General features: G+C 53.2%; 4 protein-coding genes across 4 annotated transcripts; 1 reads left to right on the top strand and 3 right to left on the bottom strand.

Annotated features, from left to right (window-relative positions):
• Positions 1 to 10,039: 10,039 nt before the first annotated feature.
• On the bottom strand, positions 10,040 to 10,261 carry PG998_005452 (uncharacterized protein; the record flags this gene model as incomplete). Its single annotated transcript, XM_066872270.1, has 1 exon — positions 10,040 to 10,261. One exon carries the CDS (start codon positions 10,259 to 10,261, stop codon positions 10,040 to 10,042), a length of 222 nt encoding a protein of 73 aa, XP_066732367.1.
• A 118-nt stretch (positions 10,262 to 10,379) lies between these two features.
• On the bottom strand, positions 10,380 to 12,036 carry PG998_005451 (uncharacterized protein; the record flags this gene model as incomplete). Its single annotated transcript, XM_066872269.1, has 3 exons — positions 10,380 to 10,848; positions 10,904 to 11,918; positions 11,982 to 12,036. The coding sequence occupies 3 exons, from the start codon at positions 12,034 to 12,036 to the stop codon at positions 10,380 to 10,382; spliced, it is 1,539 nt and encodes a 512-aa protein (XP_066732366.1).
• A 2,431-nt stretch (positions 12,037 to 14,467) lies between these two features.
• PG998_005450 (uncharacterized protein) lies at positions 14,468 to 15,990 on the top strand (the record flags this gene model as incomplete). The annotated part of the gene is made up of 2 exons (XM_066872268.1): positions 14,468 to 14,903; positions 14,993 to 15,990. The coding sequence occupies 2 exons, from the start codon at positions 14,468 to 14,470 to the stop codon at positions 15,988 to 15,990; spliced, it is 1,434 nt and encodes a 477-aa protein (XP_066732365.1).
• A 1,449-nt stretch (positions 15,991 to 17,439) lies between these two features.
• Positions 17,440 to 19,045, bottom strand: PG998_005449 (26S proteasome regulatory subunit-like protein; the record flags this gene model as incomplete). Its single annotated transcript, XM_066872267.1, has 4 exons — positions 17,440 to 17,460; positions 17,529 to 18,162; positions 18,233 to 18,652; positions 18,726 to 19,045. 4 exons carry the CDS (start codon positions 19,043 to 19,045, stop codon positions 17,440 to 17,442), a joined length of 1,395 nt encoding a protein of 464 aa, XP_066732364.1.
• Between the last annotated feature and the right edge of the window lie 722 nt (positions 19,046 to 19,767).

The following is a 19,767-nucleotide window of genomic DNA, read 5'->3' as shown; positions in this document are numbered from 1 at the left end:
GTAGGCGGATCGTTAGAAAAACCTGAATCCAGACGCCGGCTACCTCAATGAATGGGTTCTTCAATCGAGGTCGTTTGCCAACTTGAAATGACCAGTCGCGGATTTCGAGGCAGAGGGGGGAGGTGATGGGGAGTGGGAGAGGAAGAGTCGGATGTGAGAGCCTGGGGGTGGGAGGGAATCGAGGAAGAGTACTTTTTTGAGACTGCTTTGCTTTGGCGGTGGTCGTGGTTTGAATGGGGCCGCTACAGGGACTGGAGCGTATGCTGGAGCGTATGGAGCCCAGCACTGATAACTGGCGCTTCTGGGCGGGTTGGGCGGATGGGGTATGTAGGGGGACGCACACACTCATTCACTCACTCACACTCACCAGACACCTAACACCCTGTGAATAAGCAGCAGTGAGAGTGACGGAGGAGGTGGAGGAATGACCAAGGTGAGATGCAAAATCCAATCCAACCCCCAATTTGGTCCACTTTGTTGCTCCTGAGCTCAGAGAGAACAAGGGTTTTGGACGGACCAGTAACGGTACAGGGAATCATGGAGCGTCAGGGGCGGGCCCCGGTCCAAAACCCATCGAAAGCAAGGGCCATGATGCGGGTATGTGAGTATACGTAGTACTTACAGGTAGATGTACAGCGCGATGCCCTGAAGCGAACGATGGGAAGGAAAAAATTATTATCGAACAAGCTACCTGATGATGAGCAAAGTGGTGATCAACGTTCGATGTTGCATTTTTCTTCCCTTTCTCTCTCTCTCCCTTCTTTCTCATATCCGTACGCACTCCTCTATACTATGTACACACAGTGCGCATGAGCCCATTCTCCCACACCTCACCTTTGACAGCATGACATTTCTATGCGTACAAACTGCCCTGATTAGTACTGGATGGTAAGGAATACTCAATAATCACAGCCGCCGCAGGGAAGGATAGATACATTGTACGTTAGTAGACAGACCACATAAAACCCGGTGCAGTGGCCCGTTTCGGCTCCGTGCCCCTATCGTCAGCTTGCAAATATGGACGTCTAGCAGTAGTCTAGTGGGTAGGTACACGCGAGACGTACTGCATGGCTCCATTCTCCATTCTCCAGGGACTCCACTGCTGGGGCTTTTGCTTGGAGGAGGCGTTTAATTCTCCCAGAACTGCTCCATGGAAGTCCATGCTTGTCCCGGCACCCTGTCACTTTTGATGGGGTATGAGGCGTGGAAAACGGATCCAACGAGAAAACGGAACCTAACCAAGCGCGAAGCGGTACATGCATACGTACATAGTAGCAGCTAGCAGCAGCAGCAAAAGCCAGTCTCTTTCTCTTTGCAAGATCTGATGCGTAGTACGGAAAGGCTGGGCATCGGGCCCCAAAAGAAAAAGTCGCGCAAACCCCCCCCAACCGAAAAAGCACAGGTCCGCCACTTGATACGAGCGGATGGTAGTCATCGTTTGCAGAATATCTTGGAATGGCCTGGTCGATCAATCTCATTGCGCTGTTTCGTATCCTGATGTTGCAGAAATCTGCCCGTATACATGGTTTGTGGCTGTTTTGTCGGTTGGTGACCAGTCTGCAGTCTCACTCCCATATAGGCCTTTGCATACATACATATTCACAGTCAGTCACCCAGTCCAATGCTTGGTGCAAAGCCCAATCTAATCTAGATGCTTAGATGATACGGGCATATTAAGGTAGTCAGTCTATCAGTAGCAAGTGGTGGTAAATGCCACCATTGATCAGCCACCAAATGGTGAGTGTTTGATGATGTACTGTATCTGATGGTTGCGTAATAAACGACCACAGCTAGCCCGTACGTATGAATATGAAGGTGAGTATTTTCTTTGATGATCATCGACGGTTTGGGATAGTCTCCTGGGATGGTCTCACCGACTCAACGGTACGAAGTAGCGTGGCCTTAGGAAGAAAGGATTTATGCCCCATACGGCTTAGACCAGGCTCTGGACAAGGCTCTCCCGTTTCTTTCTCTCGTTTTTTCTCTCTGTTTTCTTTTTTCCCTCGCCTGCAGCACTTCGAACCGCCATGGGCCACTGGACCCTGAAGATTTCATGCTTCTTAGCCTGTTGCCCGGAGCACCAAGGCCGAACTACCTGGGGGTAGGCTAGAGGCGCGCTCCACCCGACCACACTCCAAAAGCAGCAGAGAACCGAGACGCGTCGTTGGAGGAAATTGCTCGGCCAAATCCATTTAGTCCTACAGCAGACGTATTCCTTGAGCAAGGAACCAGCCACCGTTGACTGTGTTTTGTGTGGACGTGTAAAGGTGCTCCTTCGCTTTCGCTCCGTTTCCTTCATCTACATCCAAATTATTTGACTGCAAGGCAAAGTGGAGGAAGCATTAGGCATGTCTGGATGTTGAGTCCGTCCTATCCCTATCCTCAACCGGTGGGAGTTTTGTGATAACTCACACAAACTTTCGTAGGAAACAACAACCAGAGCTTACCTCTGACCTGAGCCTGCCTCTGACTTGACGAAAACGTAAAAACGTGGGCGCTCGGGGAATGACGCTAACACCAGCTTGGGGGGAACCGTTGCCGGTCCTACATTTTTAACATTGCGGTCTTGTGAATTCGAAGCTATCCCAGTACCCTCAATAATATGTAATATCCGGAACGTCCAGAACATGGGCATTTTGCTTAATTAATGCTCCCTCCCTATCTAACCTAGGCTGTTTGGGAGTGAGGATCGCCCCCGAGGAGTAACTGACTCAATTCCATATTTTTGATTGTTTGTGCTGCCACGGCGGGGGAAGAAGGTGGTGGTATGGTATGGTACCAGGTTTTTTGCTAGAAATACATCATGTATCAGGTGTACTGTATTGCCGTTGTCCATCTTCTTCGCCCAAGTGCAGGCATCAAGCATTCCGAATTGGAACCCGGCAAGCACGGATGAACTTCATAAATGTTCCATGACACCAAACACAGGCCAGGGTCCAGGCAACTTCGGCAAATCATGGACGACACAAGCCCGTTCGATGGCAGTGGACTCTGGGACAGCAAGGTAGAAAAGATAAAAGGGCCTACCCTGGCGTGCAGCACTGACCTGGCTGGCAGTGAGTGCTGTGCCTGTGGACGGCTGGTCTTTCACGTGAAAACCACTTCGTCGAGGCTTTCCGGTTTGTGCGTGCCATCTGTTGTCAACGTGGAAGTGCGCCGCCACCTGTATGTACAAACATGAACGAACCCCCATGAGCTCGGGGCTTGGATGCCTGCTCGAAACACGGGGCTCCTCTTGCCAATGCCAAGTCAAGGGGGAGGACCAGAGCCTAGAGGGCCTCAAGGGCTTCACCGGCTCCAACAAGTGAATGAGCATGTATCCAATTACACGGGCTTCCGTTGAGGTCCTTTTTCAGCCTAGGCTACGGGCTCTCGCAACAGCTGACATCACCAGTGGGCAAAGTATGTGCAAATGGCGGGTGCATCCCGAACGGATCGCGGATTAGACAGAACGAACAAACAGACGGCATTCGAAAAGGAAAAGGCGGGTGTGGGTGCCACCAGTGGCAAAGAGTGACTGACTGACTGGCTAGACTGACGCCTGAAGCTCTGCCAATGGCTGAGTTCTCGCAGTTCGTCAGCGGCACTGAAGTTTGAAGTTTGATGTGTTCAGCGGAGCCCCCAGGCGCCAGGCCTGCTTGCCTGCTTGCCTGCCTCCTGCGAGCTGAGTGGCCAGCGAGCCATCCCACCAGCACACCCGAGGATCCGGGAAAACCCAGCAATGATTCACATGGCTACATCATTGCCATAAGCTGGTAGTCAGATGTGACGCTTTTCAGGTGAAGCTGGGCCTCCTCGCCAAGTTCCATTAGGTAGGTGCATGTCTAGGTGCATGTAGGCCGGCTGTGTTGACTCTGATGATGACTGGCGAGCACTTATGGGTGGCCACAGGTCACAATACCTACTCGCTCTCCATTTCCTTACTGTATCGAGAGACTTGCCAGATTTACGAGGTGGCCATGGCTGGCAGGAAATACATACATACATAGGACGGGGGTGGAGTGGAGTCGGTCGTCCGTTCAAAACGGGAAGCAGGATTCATCTCTGAACTTTGTCTACGTTTCATCTGCACCACCCAAGAGTCGGATTGATTGCCGCAAAAGTAGCATCAGACGAACAAGAAAACCCGACATGGGCATTGACACGGACATGGACATGCATCTTATGTGAGCCCAGCCCAGAACCCAGTCCAATGGCAGCCAAGCATGTCATTCCCTTCGCCATCGGCGGCCAGGGCGAGGGACGAAGGATACATAGCTGGATAGGTAGGCATTTTGTAGGCAGCAAGCAGGAGTCAGAGGAGGAGGCATGTTCCCTTCACCAGATTCCCCTTTTCTGCGTCCTCGCATTCACGCGCCATGCTACGTGTACTCTGTACGGCAGGGTACGATGTAATCTTGCGGGCTCTTGTGTGATGATGTGATTGGCGATCCCCAGAACCGAAAGCATGAGAAGGCTTCTCGAAACCCGTCGAGATTGGGAGGATGCGATGCTACCAAACGCACTCCTTTCATCAGCTTGAGGTCCTCTGCCCAACGCATCATGCAGCCACGAGAGACGAGAGCCCTTTAATCTGATGCGTCATAACAAGAGACACACCAGACACGCCTCGTCCCGGGTCAAACGCACACATCAACCAGCGGCCAAGCGAACGTCGCATTCTTCCTCCAAATTGCCCGGAATTTGTTACTATGAATAGGGCAACCCTACAAATCCGCCGGTCGTGCCATGGCCATCCATCTACCATGTTTGGACCCCTACTCGTTTGTCTGGGTTATTGGTTCCGCTCGTCCCAGGGCATTTCCCGTATGTATTCCAAGGAAGGGAAATTCGATAGCGCGTGATGATCGCGTGTAAGCTGCCAGATTAGTTTTCCCCGTGTGCATTTAATTACATGTCTATTCTATTTGGCCTTAGCAAGCAAGCATGGAAGTACCGTGAAGCGACGGCGATTTGGTGATCGATGATCCCAGTAACCGTACCCGACCCGACTGCCCTCTCGAATCGAATTCCAGAAAATTACCCCCACCACTCATGCAGCTTCGGCTTCTTGAACTGGAGGAGATGGTCCAAATGGTCGTCGACCAATCCATCGGTTCTGATTTCTGAAGCAAGCCGGAACTCCACTTCCTCGCGATGAATTTTTCCCCTCTGGTGCTGTTCTGCCTCTTTTCCCCTCTGCCCTCTTCGCCCTCTCTCCGCCTCGGCGCCAGTTTGTTGGAATTTTCTCAAGCTACACATGCAGGCGTGCAGAAGGGGCAGGTAGGCGGAGGTAGGGGGCCAGGTTAGCTCGCGGTTCTGCCACGCTATTCGTGTTATGTCGCATCGTCCCTGGCAAGTCTGCAGAGTCTGGCAAGTCTGGCAAGTCTGGCAATTCTGGCTCTATTCAGGGCCCTCTTCGCCCTCAAAGGCCATCGTCCCCCCTAATAGTCTGCCCCCCCAATCGATCGATTTCCCGGGATCGACCTCATTCGAAAGAGGGGAACTGGGCTTTTTGGCCAGCCAGCCTCCTCTTTGGCCGGTTGTCTAGAAGTTTCATTCTATTTTCGCCTCCGCCTTTTCGGGCTCAGCAGTCCCAGTTCTGGTCCCAGGAAGAAAAAAAGTCTTCTCGACCCCTCCCCCTTGAACAGATGCATGCACGCAACAATAGCTCCTAGGGCGGACAGACGTCTAGTTCCCCCTCACTCACTCCTGTACGTTATGTGTCATTGTTTGGGACATGGCCTGGCCCTCATCCGTCATCAAGGGGTAGCCGCGGCTCGAAGGTCTAGCATCATCTATTCAGTTACTTGCGCACGCGTGCTGCACACCGCCAGCGACAGGGGCGGCGGCGGCGGCGGCTTCTTGCTGTGATGTGCTTTGCTGCCTTGAAGATCACGAAACTTGATACGTTACCTTTCGTTTTTGCCGCCGCACCTCGTTGCCTTCGACCATCAGTCTACAGTCTGGCACCCCCTCCACTACCGGCTACTACTACCCTCTGCAGCAGCCTGCAGCCAGCCAACCAGTATCGACCACTAACCAGCAGGCTTTCTCTCTTTGTTGTTCCTGTCCCGCGCCCTCAGGATCCTCTTAAGCCCGCCCTATTCATGTCCACATTCACACGACGACCAATTATTACCAACCTAGCAACCCTCCCGAAAGAGAGGCTTGCATGCAACCATGCTGTTCTGCCTATAGCTCGAAAAGTGCCCTCAAACTCTATCAAAATACGGCAAGTCCACGGGTAGACTTGACCAAAGGAACTCTTCAAGACCCAGCTCATTTTGTCAACCTATTCACGCTTACTTGTTGCTATGTGCGTATACCTTCTCCGTTATAGGCAACTTTCTTTGTGTGACATGGTGAGGCTCCGGATATGTGCTGTTTGGTAAGCCACAGCGTCAGCGTGTTTGAGAATGATCCAGGCAAAGCAACATGGATCCGCCTCGATCGAATCCCGCCGCAGAAATTCTTGAACATGTCCAATGCAACCGCCCATACTAGGCCAAATGCAAGATAGGCAGCTCGGACAAAGATGCAGTATACATCCTCGGCCCTGGGGATGTAGGTAAGTTTGGGGCTTCCTCATCTGGGCCTATGTCTGCTCTCGGCAAGTTGCGGCTGTCCGAAGCACGCACAACAAAGAAAATCCGAGACATCACTACCCACTACCCCTTCTGAATTCCCATTGAGCTCGGAGCGGAAGAGGAAATACATGCTATTGGGGGCTCTGTCCCCGGCCGTCAATTGCCTAAACCACCAATACTCGATCCTCCGTGCCATTCATCAATCAAGGAGCGAACCAACTATTCTCGTTTCGGGTAAGTATCGCTTGCAGCCGCTGCGTAAGTACGTACGTTGTACGGTCATTGAATCTTTGTTTCTTGCCCGCTACTGTCTTGTCTTGCCTCCGATCTCCATTTCGATTCACAAGGAGACCCCCATTTCATGCCGCGCGCCCTGAACCCTACTCATCATCGCCAAAAAGCCCGTGAGGGAACGGCCAATGAGCATATCGGGGTAGGATCGGCACACACTCTCTCTTCCGCCTGCCATTTATAGCTCTCCCCGGATCGCCGTTGCCCGTCCCCCTTGCCCTACCAGCTGTTTGCTGTCTCGTCACTGGAAATTGCCACTCTATTCGTGAGAAATGAATCATCTCGTATCTGGAAACACCTCTCTCACCACTACTTCCCCAGCCGGACGCGCCACTGCCACTAGCTACTTTTGTGACTGCGCCGAATATTCCGTAGCCACCCCTTGCTTTTACAGAGTCGAATCCCAGGCAGGTTGCTGGCCGGTATACTGCTATTAGGTGGTTGTCGTGATATCCAGACACAAGGATCACATTACATAAGAGCGGACAAGAGTCAAGTGGAATAATTCCTTTTACTTGCCCCTAACCCATAGGCCTGCGACAACCATTGCCTACCACGGCCTTCTGCCTAGCGAGCTGTACGGCTTTCACTCCCGGATCAGACATCTGACGTAGTAGCTGCTTTGCTTTGCAAAAGATCAACATGAACGGCGGGAGCTCCCTAACGGTGGTAAACTGCTTCTCTCCCCATATTCTGGCGGCTCTTCAACTACAACCGCAGAACCCCACACGCGTCCGATGATGCAATGGTGCCCAAGTGTGCGTCTCTGGTGTTGCCTACTTGGCTGTGCGTCTCTCGCACGTAGGTTTATGTACTGTGATAATGTATTCACTTGATCGATCAATGGCTCGCCGATCAACCAATAAAGGGAGATTCTGACATTGATCTTGTCCTTCTCGTGCGCTTTTCGTCTTCCTACACTGGTTGTACATAAGCAATCTCGCACAAGCCTACGTTGGATGACGCATCTCCCTACGTACATACCTTGTAAGCTGCCACATGTGCGTGTATCGCAGTCATCAATCACCAGGGTCTCACATGTGTGGCTCCCTCCGACGACTCGGCGGCTCAGAGCAGCTGTTCCATTTGCAATTAATATGTACCGACAGGGGATGGAGGGAGAGGAGGAGGAGAGGAAGGGAAGGACGCTGACTGCATATGACGACGCAGTCTCCGAGCCAATGGAAACATAAGCACTCTGCAGCTCCACGTGCGAAACCCTGTACTCGGGGTCTATATTGCACCGACAGTTGGACAGGTAAGAGTAGCCCTAGAATGGATGAAGGGGGGTGGTGCATTAGTTCTGGCCTCAGCGTGCTTACGTAGGTGAAGCTATTCACAGGTCGTGCCACGAATAGACTGTAATCCAGTTAGTGAATCCTACTTATGCTGCTCTTTTCTCCTCTTCCCACGTGTCTCAATTGTCATGGGCCCAGTGAAAACAAGAACACCCCGTCATCTGCATTATGCTGGTATCACTCGTATATAATCTGATATCTATTTGGTTGAAAATAGTGAGATCGAACACTTGCCAGCAATCGAAGTACCAAGCGTACCTCAGATTCCAGTACACCAACACGGTTTGCTATGTAAGTCCAATGTACGTATATCGATCTAGTTGAATTCGGGCGATGTGTGGGCGGAGTGAGGAGGGTGCCCTGGAGTCTGTGTCTGCAGTGCTCAACCCTAGGCAGAGAGGCGCACAACGCGAAAGTCACGGGAAGATCTCAAAGGGCATCGATGTGCCAATAAAACCATGGCCGAGTCTAACTTTTTATCCAAAGCCTAAACAGGAGGCAAGTCTGCATCATAACTGGCATGCTGGCAATGGAGGTCTTTATATATACGGAGCTGCAGTGGACCGCGAGACGTAGTCATGTCTATGGAATGAGAGTTGAGGGCATATCCGGCGACAACCCGTCTCAAGCTATGAGGATGAGGAATTGACTTCCGCAAAAACACCAAATAGGGTTGACCTGAGTTAACGGAGCTATCTCGCCCGTCATCATGTAGACCGTGATCTGCATATAGACGAGCTCCATTCCCATCATCACTTTATCAGAGCCGGCCGATTGACTTTGTGGGCTGAACCTTCTTTCTTCATGTTTTACCGACGTACGCTCGAATATGGGAAAGACACGAGAAAAGCTCATTCCGCGCACACCCTACCAAGACGTACAGAATATCGAGGGACCTAGGCCGTTACCTAAGGAAGGGTTCTCGAGGGACCCCCTCGACATAAGTGCAGTGAAAATACAAGGAAGCGTCTTCGCGCTGGTTTCATCTGGCATGCATGCACGCTCATGATGAGCCTTTCTCCCTTTGTCATGATATTGCCATATCAGCCTTCTTGCAGATGGGAGAACTGGAGCCTGTAAGAAGAGAAGACAACAGGAATCTCATTACATAACTGAAGCAAGTGATACCTTTGCTTTCGCCATATATGTTACCAACCCAGATGGTGATGCGCCATGTTAGAGAACTGGACGACATGTCCGAATCTTATGCGAAATCCCTCGCCAGGTTACCCAAGTCTCGGTAGATATTTACGATGAGATCTTCAGTCATCACCCAAACCCCATTAGCAGCAAGGGAAGACCTCGCATGCATGAATTCAAATACTCGCGGGTCGTCCAGTGTTCGGAGGCAGTAGACGACAGCGGACGTGGGCTTGAGAAAGCCATGAATATCCGATAGACAAGGGCAACAATACCAACTGGCTTCCTCTGCAATTGTTTTCATTAGGGGTATACAAATAAGCTACAGCAGCAGGACATCAGAAAACCCGAATTTCTTCTCTCGGACAGTCGTACATTAACTCGTTACCGTCTGCCTGCCTAGTACTATCTATCCTCAAGCTGACCACTAAGTTCGCCAACGGCAGTGTACGGTCGCACAAAGAGCAATATCCTCGAGATGGCAGTGATACCGCAGACTCCGGGCGTCCAAAAAGGTCTGTCTGGATGAGGACCAGTGGCCTATAAGGAAAGCAAAGAAGAAGGAAAAACAGTCCAAATCCCATAGGCGCGCGATGCAGTTGCGGTCTAGAACGCCTCCGACGCCAGTTGAGTGGTGATCATTCCACCTTTTTGATCACTCTTTTGTGGTGTTGTTACAGGTACCCCATCCCCAAGTCTGTCAATTTCAACGAATGCTGCGGGCCAGCCCACCGGCCATACTCATCTATCCTCCCTTGTATGTATGTATGTTGTACGTATGTTGTCTGCCTGGGGCGGCAGCGATAATGGCACCCGTGACTGGAAACACCGGTTGTAAACGGCCTGCAATTCAATCAAAGACATGGTGTTACTGCTGACAACATCCACGACAATGAGAACGGCGGTGGCGGTCTTCTTGTTCTTGATCATGATGTTGATGTTGAGGGTGGTCTGGTTCACCATGCTCGTCTTCGTCTGACTCCGTCTCTACATAATCTAGGGGTTGGCCAAAGATATTAAGGTGGTGGAGTTGATGGTAATGATGATGGGGGCCTTGTTGGTCGCATCGTTTGCTAACGACCTACGATTTGCTGAATGGCACGATGGCGGCATCAATGATGGGGGCCCGGCGATGAGTGGTCTCACTTTCGGGTCCCCAGTGGCTCTTCCACTCATTCTCATGGTCCACCGCCTGGTCCAGAGCCTGTCTGCACTCGGGAGGCAGCAGTTCCTTGATATCATCCGAGATGGAACCAAGGCCCTGGAAATCCTTCAGGAAAGAAGGGGTCTCGCGCTGCTCGTAGACGGCAGACGACACGCCGGCCGGAGGGAGCTCCATGATCGTATCGACAACCTTGAAGTTCCGAGGAATCTTGGGGTCCAAGGGGGCAAAGAGCTCGTTTTCGGTCGGGGCCGCGGAGTCTGCAACTTGCAGTATCCGGGCCCGTGTGGGCTGCATGCTCGCCGGGAACTGCACCGTGTTGGTGTGGATATCGTAGACACCCTTGTTGTTATGGCGCCGGATAGCACCAATCTCGGCATTGAACTGACTAAAACAAGGTTAGTGTACTGGGGAAACACGGGGTACTCTTCTGTTGAACTTACGCAGCAGCACGGGCGTGTTCCAGTTGCCAGTTCGAATCAGTAACCGTTACGCGCTTTTTCTTAAATTCGGGCTTGCCGCTTTGTGCGGGCACCGAAGGCACCCCTGAGTGGTAAACGGCACTGGCTCCATGCCAAGCGACGTACTGGTTCTTGTTGTACTCCTCGCCGGCGACGAATCTGTCGTTCGGATCGGCAATCTCGCCCTCGACGGCACCTTCGGCGCGACGCACGGCAACCTCGTAATCGTCGTTGATCTTGCGCCCTCCTACGACGATGAGAGCGCCAAATTCGCGAAAGACTGAGCGGGCCGTCACAATTCCTATGGCGCGGCCCTTGTACGAGTGGGGAATGATCTCTCGCTCGATCATATCGCGTTTCTCTTCTTCGTCCACGATGATCTTGTAGAGTCGTTTGTGCTTGGTGAAGAAGAGGTAAGAGTCGCGGAAACCAACGCATCGAGCTGGCTCGGTGGACAACATGTACAGTCGGTCGCCACGGCCTTGAACTGTGAAGGTTCGGCAACGATACTCGCGGCCGCCCAGTAGATGTCCGTTCTTGTCGACCTTGGTCTCGCCTTCGGGATCCTCTGGCAGGACGACCTCGTCATCCACAATGTTGGCCAGGGTGCCCTCCTTGTCGATGGTCTGCTGGGTGGGCTGGTAAGACTGGCCCTTGCGACCGCCCCTGCCTCTCCAGCCGCCTCGTCCTCGGCGACGTGGAGTCTCATTGGGATCGCGGTTCGGTGGCTCGATAGGAAGCGTATCCCAGTCGGGAGGGCGGTTCTTAGGCGGACGGCCTAAACGTCTTCTTCTGATGACCGGCTGAGGAGGAGGGGTGGGAGACTTTGCCGAAGCTTCCGCTTCGGATTCGGGATCCTGGTTCTCCTCGTCGGGTTCCGCTGCAGATTCATCGTTGTTATCTTCAGGGTCTGGTTGGGCCTCGGCATCCGATGCGTCGCCCTCGACGTCGCGCATGGGCTCGTCCTCGATCTCGTCGAATGTTTTAGGCGTACTCTCTGTAGCAAGGGCAGACATGTCAGCATTGTGTGGGCATGCGCATCTAGAGAGTGTAGACTCACCCATCTTCTCGGCAGCGCGCCGAGCGGCGGCGCGACCTGATCGACGGCCAGGCATGCTGGGTGGTTTGGGGGCAATTCAATGTGTTGCGACAAGAATTGGAGACTGCGTAGCCGCGAGGCCGGTGATCCGCGACGACAAAGCAAAAAGAGGCGCAATGTATTCCACGAATGCCTGTCCTTTGCCTCGATTCTAATGATGGACAAGGCTGTTTTTGGAAGAGTTGTTCGAACTCTCTGCGGCAGCGCGGCTTGAAATCGCGACACAGCGTGGCAGCAGTGACGGTGGAGTGGCTGGAACGATGCATGGTCCGTGCGAGTAAACTCCAAAAGAAAGCGACCCCACTGTAAGCTCAGGTACGGACCCGCATTATTCCGCGCATGTAGTCGAAGCTTGTGGCATGAGACTAGAAATCTTCATGTCTGAACCAGCTGTTTCCAATCCGCAACGATGAACAGACCCAGCTTGGTAGACAAGGATAGTGCCAAGACAGACAAGAAGATATTGCTTAGTATAGGAGCTAAACTCTTCACCTTCGCATTACTGAGTACTGACGTGAACCAATATCCGTACGATGTTCTCGCTCAGCTAGAAAGGCAACTGCCCAGTATAAGGCTTGAGCTTATAGCATTCGCATGACTTAATATACTCAGCTTAAGAGAGAACACAATAGTACGACGCTCTAGCCCGCCAAGTAACTGCACCGCGGGGCTTCGATAGAAACGCCTGGAGAAAAAAGTACTCAGGCAATGAGCAGGGACTGTCCAGAAGAGTGTCTGGGGACAAAAAGTGAAGGTGCTGCTCAGTATGAGGCTTGAACTCATGGCCTTCGCATTACTTAGTATACTCAGCTCACGAGAGAGTATATTAGTACGACGCTCTAACCAACTGAGCTAACCGAGCTGCGATGAGATCCGATCGTTGGGACGATCAGTCGGTGGTTGGTTGGTGAGAGGGGACTTATGGGCGTATAGATACCGTCCGGAGGCGTGAGGGGGCACGTATGAGTGGTGGGTGGTGAGTGGGCCGCTGAGGGCAGGCGGCAAAGTCAATGTGTGAGTCTGATGGCTAAGTTCCATTAGTGTGAGCAGTACGTACTGGTAGGGGCTGACTAGCTGACTTCTGAGTACGGGAGGTTTATACTAGAGTTATGCCGGCACATAACATGGGGGTCCTTATTTTGGCTTTCTCCCACATTGGGCGTCAAATCTTACCAGTCTTATAAACTGGCTGGCCATGGCCATTAGGATAGGGCAATGCTTCCTTTCTTTTCTCTCCTCCGGGGCGCGCCAAACGGTTCTCGCGCACCTTGGAAATGAAGTCACTTCCCAAGGGCATTGGCCCAAGACATCTCTCAGAAACGTGGTATTCGATACTCTGACGAGCGCTCGAGCCTCTCTGTTTATTAACACCTATGTGTCATGAGTTGCCATGCGTAGCTGGAGTCGTGCTGGTAGTCTGGGGACGCGACGGAGGAAAAGCGCATGCTGCATCCACGCATTTCGGCATCCCAACGCAAGGAGAACCGCGGATAAGGACGTACGGTAGGCAGCTCAGCGAGCAGTGATGAGGCGGAAATGCCTTACTGGCGTGTAAGATGTACGGCCTCGTGGCGACTGTGGGTTGGCACATTGAAAACACAACAACCATGACGTCCTGGAAGCCGAGCCTTCATCTACGCACCCATCGCACAGAGCTGTCTCGAAGCTCCCCTTCGTACAGGCCGTCATCGACGCGCTATGAAGCTCTTGCGCGCGGCGGCTCTGGCTCTAGATGCTACGTGCAGAGCCATCGCTCATGGGCCAGTGTCTCGATGAATTTCCGACTGTTATTCTCCCGGGAATGAGCTTTCTGGGAGGCCAGGGTAATGATCCAATCGCACGTCCCGGACGATTCGCAGAGCTGTCTCGCGCGTCGGTTCTGCATCCAAGCGCGCCGTAGATCTTGTCCTTAAGCCGACGCATGTCTTATACCTCGCGACCGCTTCGAGAAGAAAGTGCCCCACGACCATGCGGGCAGCTGGAAATGATAATGCGAGAAGCGCCATGTGTCGGGCGCGTAACTCAAAGGAGGAATCTTATTTTGGTGCCTGCAAGAGACATGCCCTGCGAACGTGCCCTCTCTATGAAATGAGAACCCATAGGGCGAACAGGCGAGACTTCAATATTCCACTGAGTTTACGGAAATATCGCCCCATTGCGATCAGATGAGGCTCGATGGTTCCAAGATGTGATCGACCGTGGTCCCAAGCAGTTGGAAATCGCACACACAACCTAGCGAGGTATACCGACGGAGAGACGATCTCTCATGTATATAACATGGGTGTTCTCTCCCCGACTACTGCCTACCTTCTTTCTCTATCCTCATCAGCATCCCAAAGCAACTAATCAGTCCCATCACTCCTTAATTACACCCCCATTCACTCTTTTAATCAAACCCCATAACATTCGTTTTATCACCTAGGCCTACCCCTAATACCACAAACAAGATGTACTCCCTCGTCCTGAACACCGTCTTCGTTGTCGCCGCCTTCGCGGCCCCGACCCCTAACAGCAGCGACAAAAACGACAAGAACGACAAGAACGACAAGAACGAGGGCACCGTCTTCGTCCCCCCTACCGTCTACCACTGCAGTGACGCTGCCTGCAGCGCCCCCAGCGCCCCCGTGGTCCTGACACACAACCAGTGCGTTTCGACGGCCCCTGCCTCCAACGGCATCTCCCGCTGGACCGGCATCGGCGCCGGCATTGGGGCCGGCAGCAGCTTCTTCCGCCGCAGCAGTGACGACGACGACGACGACAGTGACAAGGACGACAAGAAGGACAAGAAGCACAAGAAGGACAAGAAGCACAAGCACAAGAAGGACAAGGACATTGTCGAGATTGGTTACCCCGTTGTTGGGGAGTACCAGCAGAACTGCCCCAGTAAGTGACATTCTTCCAAACTACCCTCCCCTTACTGCCAACAGTGAAATGAAAGAGACTTCGAAGCTGATTTGCCTGCCTTCAACTAGTCATTGTCTACCAGACCCCCGACTGCTCCGATGAGGGCGCTGTCATGCCCGGCCTCAACTGGAGCCCTCCCAGCTTCAGCGCCAAGGCCAGCTTCAGCATCGGCAAGCGCCACAGCGACGATGATGACGACGATAACGACAAGAAGGACAAGAAGGACAAGAAGCATAAGAAGGACAAGAAGCACAAGAAGCACGACGACGACGACGACAACAACAGTGACGAGGATTACGAGCAGGAGTCCGAGACTGTTCCCTCCTACCCCGGGACCTCTCCTTACTACCACAAGAAGTACCAGCGGAGCTCGGAGCCCGTCACCTACTCCTCCGTCCCCGCCGAAACTGGTAGCGGCCAGCAATACGACTTCTCTCCCTACAGCTCCATGAAGGCGTACTGCGGCTATACCGGCCCCGCTGCCTCTGCTGTTGGCCCTGCTACCGTGCCTGCTGCCGTTGATCCCAAGCCTGTCACCGAGCCCGTGGCTGTCCCTGCCACTGAACCCGTCGTCCCTGCTGCTCCTGTAGACCAGAAGGTTCCCGCCTATAACAGCGAGCCTGCCGCCGCCCCTGCTGCTGTCCCTGCCGCCAAGCCTGCCGCCGAGCCTGTCGCTAAGCCTGCCGCCGAACCCATCGCCCCTGCCGCTCCCGTTGACAAGAAGGTTCCCGCATACAACAGCGAGCCTGCCGCCGCCCCTGCTGCTGTCCCTGCCGCCAAGCCTGCTGCCGAGCCTGTTGCTAAGCCTGCTGCCGAGCCCGTCGCTAAGCCTGCCGCCGAACCCATCGCCCCTGCCGCTCCCGTTGACAAGAAGGTTCCCGCATACAACAGCGAGCCTGCCGCCAAGCCTGCCGCCGAGCCTGTCGCTAAGCCTGCTGCCGAGCCCGTCGCTAAGCCTGCCGCCGAGCCCGTCGCTAAGCCTGCCGCAGAGCACGTCGTCCCTGCCGCTCCCGTCGACAAGAAGGTTCCAGCCTACAACAGCGAGCCGGTCAAGGAGACCTACTGAAGGTCGTCATTGTAGTGACGGTGTCTGAAGTGTTCCCTTCACAGCCACCACCATCCCGGCTGCCTCCGCAAACGTTATCAGCGCGTGAACGACTACGAGAGAGAAGAAGAAGGAGTCGCCTACAGCTTCCTCCTTTGCACGCCATCCGCCGATATACCGCCTGGTGCAGACACGTGAGCAGTGCACGTTGGTGGTTGTAGCTGTTCCCAGAACAAACAGAATCACATATACACGGGATTATTTGCTTTTCTGCTACTCAGCAATCTATTTAATTTGTATCAACACTAAGATACAAAGGTCGTCGTCGTGTTCTCTTTCTGCCATCAGATTGGGGGATTTGACCTCGTTTGTATTATATAATATTGTACATGTAGTATATAAAATACTGCGCGCAAATAAAAGTTACTTTGTCTTCTAACATTAGTCCTCCCCGGATTTGATCGCAACCCTTCGGAATATCCCCTTAGTTAGTCGTGCTTTCCCTCCTTTTTCTTCTTTTTTCATTAATTTCATATCAACATCACTATTCCAAAAACAAGTGAGTCTCGGCAGTCTGCCTTGCATAAATGATGAAACCTCCATCCTGGATCCTCACGCACTGCATGGAATACCTGCTGTCCCTTCCCGAATTTTATCCTAATCATTGCCCATCGCGGCAACACCAGCGAGTTTTCAGATTAAGTTTTAATCCCTGCTATGAGATAGACCTCTTGAAACTGTCTACTTCTCTTCATGTTGAAAAGCCTTACATGATAGGTGTATGTGCGTATGCCTGTTTTGTGGGCAGAGGAAATCCGCGGTCGTGTCACTGCTCAAGCACGGCAACCCAGCCAACAATATATTAGTTAGGGTAGGTAGGCATTGCCTCTTGTCCCTTTACCGCCAAGCCAAACGTGCCTGGGCGTTTGACAGCGGGCAACTCACTGATAGTCCTGCATAGTGCCATGGGAACTTCGAAAAAACAATGGGCCTTGCAAATATGTATGTACTACCCCTGACGCTTACGCAAAATAACAGCCAGGATCGCGAGCAGATGCAAACTTCTAAGCCCCCGAAGTCGTGTACATGCCAACTGAAGTGAAATCCTGATTGTTGAGCGGCAATGAAGGGGGAATTAAGGCCAGAGACCTGTGCTCTCTTGGAGGTTCACAAAAACACATAAGTGTCACATATGGCTTTGCCATGACTTGAAGGAGTGTTTCCGTATATTGGCGATACGAGGTGATCACGGGGGTTTAAAGTCAGAACCAATTGGATACAACACATACATAGGTTCAAGAGGCAAGCAATATACATGCTGAACTTTTAGTGGTGTTAAAAACCTTGGCAATTGGGCCCCCTTTGGTTTCATTAGGGGCTGGATCCAAGTATCTTACACACAATGCCCTTGTTTGTCTATGACCACAAGTTCTATTCCAGTCACCCATCGCCTTGAACGCCCCGGGTCGTTTATGCATAGAAGTTGACAGTCTAGCGTGAAATGAGATCAGTATGGCGTATATCACGCGGACCGGGAGCTTGCGCAGGGCAGTACTTACGTCCTTCTTCTTGGCCTGGACCTCGGTAATGGCGTCGACGTAGTGTTCGTGGCCGATCTTGTTCTTGCCCATCCGAAGAGCAATCATACCGGCCTCTACGCAGACCGCCTTCAGCATGGCACCGCCGAACTCGTCGGTACTCCGGGCCAACTCGCTCCAGTTGACGTTGGGGTCGACCTTCATCTTCCGCGAGTGGATCTTCATGATCTGAGCACGCGCCTCCTCGTTTGGTAAGGGGAACTCGATCTTGCGGTCGAGACGTCCGGATCGGAGCAGAGCGGGATCCAACACGTCGACTCGGTTCGTTGCAGCCAGCACCTTGATGCGGTCGTCCGAGGCGAAACCGTCGAGCTGGTTCAGCAGCTCCAACATGGTTCGCTGCACCTCACGATCACCGCTCTTCTCGCTGTCGAATCGCTTGGTACCTACGGCATCCAACTCATCAATGAAGATGATGGCGGGGGCCTTCTCCTTGGCCAAAGCGAAGCAATCTCTCACTAGCTTAGCACCGTCACCAATGAACATCTGCACTAATTGAGGGCCGGCAAGTTTGAGGAAGGTGGCATCAGTCTGGGCTGCACAAGCTCGAGCCAGCAGCGTCTTGCCTGTTCCGGGGGTCCATACATCAGAGCACCTAGATGACGAAATGGTCGGTCAACACTTGTATGAAGGATGCGAGTAGGAAGCAAAGGCAGGAAAGCAACATACCCTTGGGCGCCTTGATACCAATCTTCTTGAAACGCTCCGCCTCCTTCATCGGCCACACAATGGCCTCCACCAACTCTTCTATTTGCTTGTCAAGGCCACCGACATCGGTGTACTTCTCTGTCGGCTTCTCGTCGACTTCCATAGCTTTGACTCGGCTGTCGTACTCAGCAGGGAGGGTGTCGAGGACGAGATAAGAGTCCTTGTTGACACCAATGAGGTCGCCGGGCTTCAGCTCATTGGGGTCTACCAGGCCGATCAGAGGAAGGAAGATGGTTTGTCTTGTGGATGTCTTGATGACTGCCGATTTGCCGACTCTGGTGGCGTCCAGGTCGATGTTGGCGCCTTCTTCTGAGGACTCGGCGGTGGGGTCCAGATCGAGGAGCTCGACGACGTTGCCGACGAGGTAGGGTAATTGCCTGGTACGTGGGTTAGCTTTTACGGGCGTGCAGTGTAGACGGTAGGCATGCGGGGGACGGGACCGCTCCGTACCGGTTGTTGGCGATCTTGTCCATGTTCTCCTTGATCTTCTCCCCCATGGTGGCCTTCTCGTGCGATAAGCGCTGGAATTCGCTCTTCATAATGCGGGCATCGTTCTCGAGTAGGCGCTTCCGCGTTTGGAGGTCTTGGGTGCTGAGGGTGAGGATCTCGTCGTCGAGGATTTCCTCCTCTTCGGGCTCTGCATCCTTCATCTCGGCATCGCCGTCGGCGGGCTTCTTGTCGTCCTTGCTGCCGTCATCGCCACGGCCGCCGTCTTTCTTGTCCTCGGGCTCGCGACGGGAGACACCCTCCATATCTTGTGAGCTGGACATGGTGGCGGGCGAAGATGTGAATGGGGGAGGGGATGTTGGGGAATCAAAAATACGAGGAACCCGGGAACAGTGGATTGAAGCGTGCGATTAGTGATGCTTCGGCCACAGCTGAGGGTGTAGATGACAAAGGCGGGTTGTTGTTGGAGGTTGTACCGGGTTGATGGACGGATGGATGATGTTGCGGCCTCTCAGCAAGCGCAAGGCCCCAAAGGCCCGGAGTTTAGAGCTGCAGCGCTGCAAGGCCACTGCGCCTGTGGGAAGGCAGGCGTGTGCTGTCGCAATCAATCAGCCTGATTCACCAAGCGGGGCGCTAGGCCAGAGCTCCCGGCCTCTATTCAATGCCGCCCGCAAGGATCCGAGGATCCGCATGGGCATTGGTGCATGTGAGCTAGGCCTTCGATGAGATATTGCATAACAGGTACATGAGCGGCCTGCCCAAGGAGCTAAGGTTAAGCTTCCTTCCATCCCGTTCGAAGCTCTGACGACTCGACGAGGGTCAGGCCAGATGCAGCGTCATCACCGACTTAGTTGGATTCGCCCCGAAGGCTTCGATTTGCTAACCACAGCTTCAACACCGGGTCTTTACCACCCGTGCGTGTCAAACTCGCATTTACTTCTATCCATTGTAAACCTGCCATACAACCCAAGCCTATCAACCAACCATCAAGCTGGCTGGATACTTTTGGACTAGACGAGCGGCTCCTTCGTCGTCGGATGCCGTG

Source organism: Apiospora kogelbergensis (genome assembly GCF_038363985.1).
Source record: "Apiospora kogelbergensis strain CBS 113332 chromosome Unknown utg000003l_segment0_segment0, whole genome shotgun sequence".
Lineage (NCBI taxonomy): Eukaryota > Fungi > Ascomycota > Sordariomycetes > Amphisphaeriales > Apiosporaceae > Apiospora > Apiospora kogelbergensis.
The sequence above is the reverse complement of the archived record's forward strand: the minus strand, read 5'-3'. Positions and strand labels throughout refer to the sequence as shown.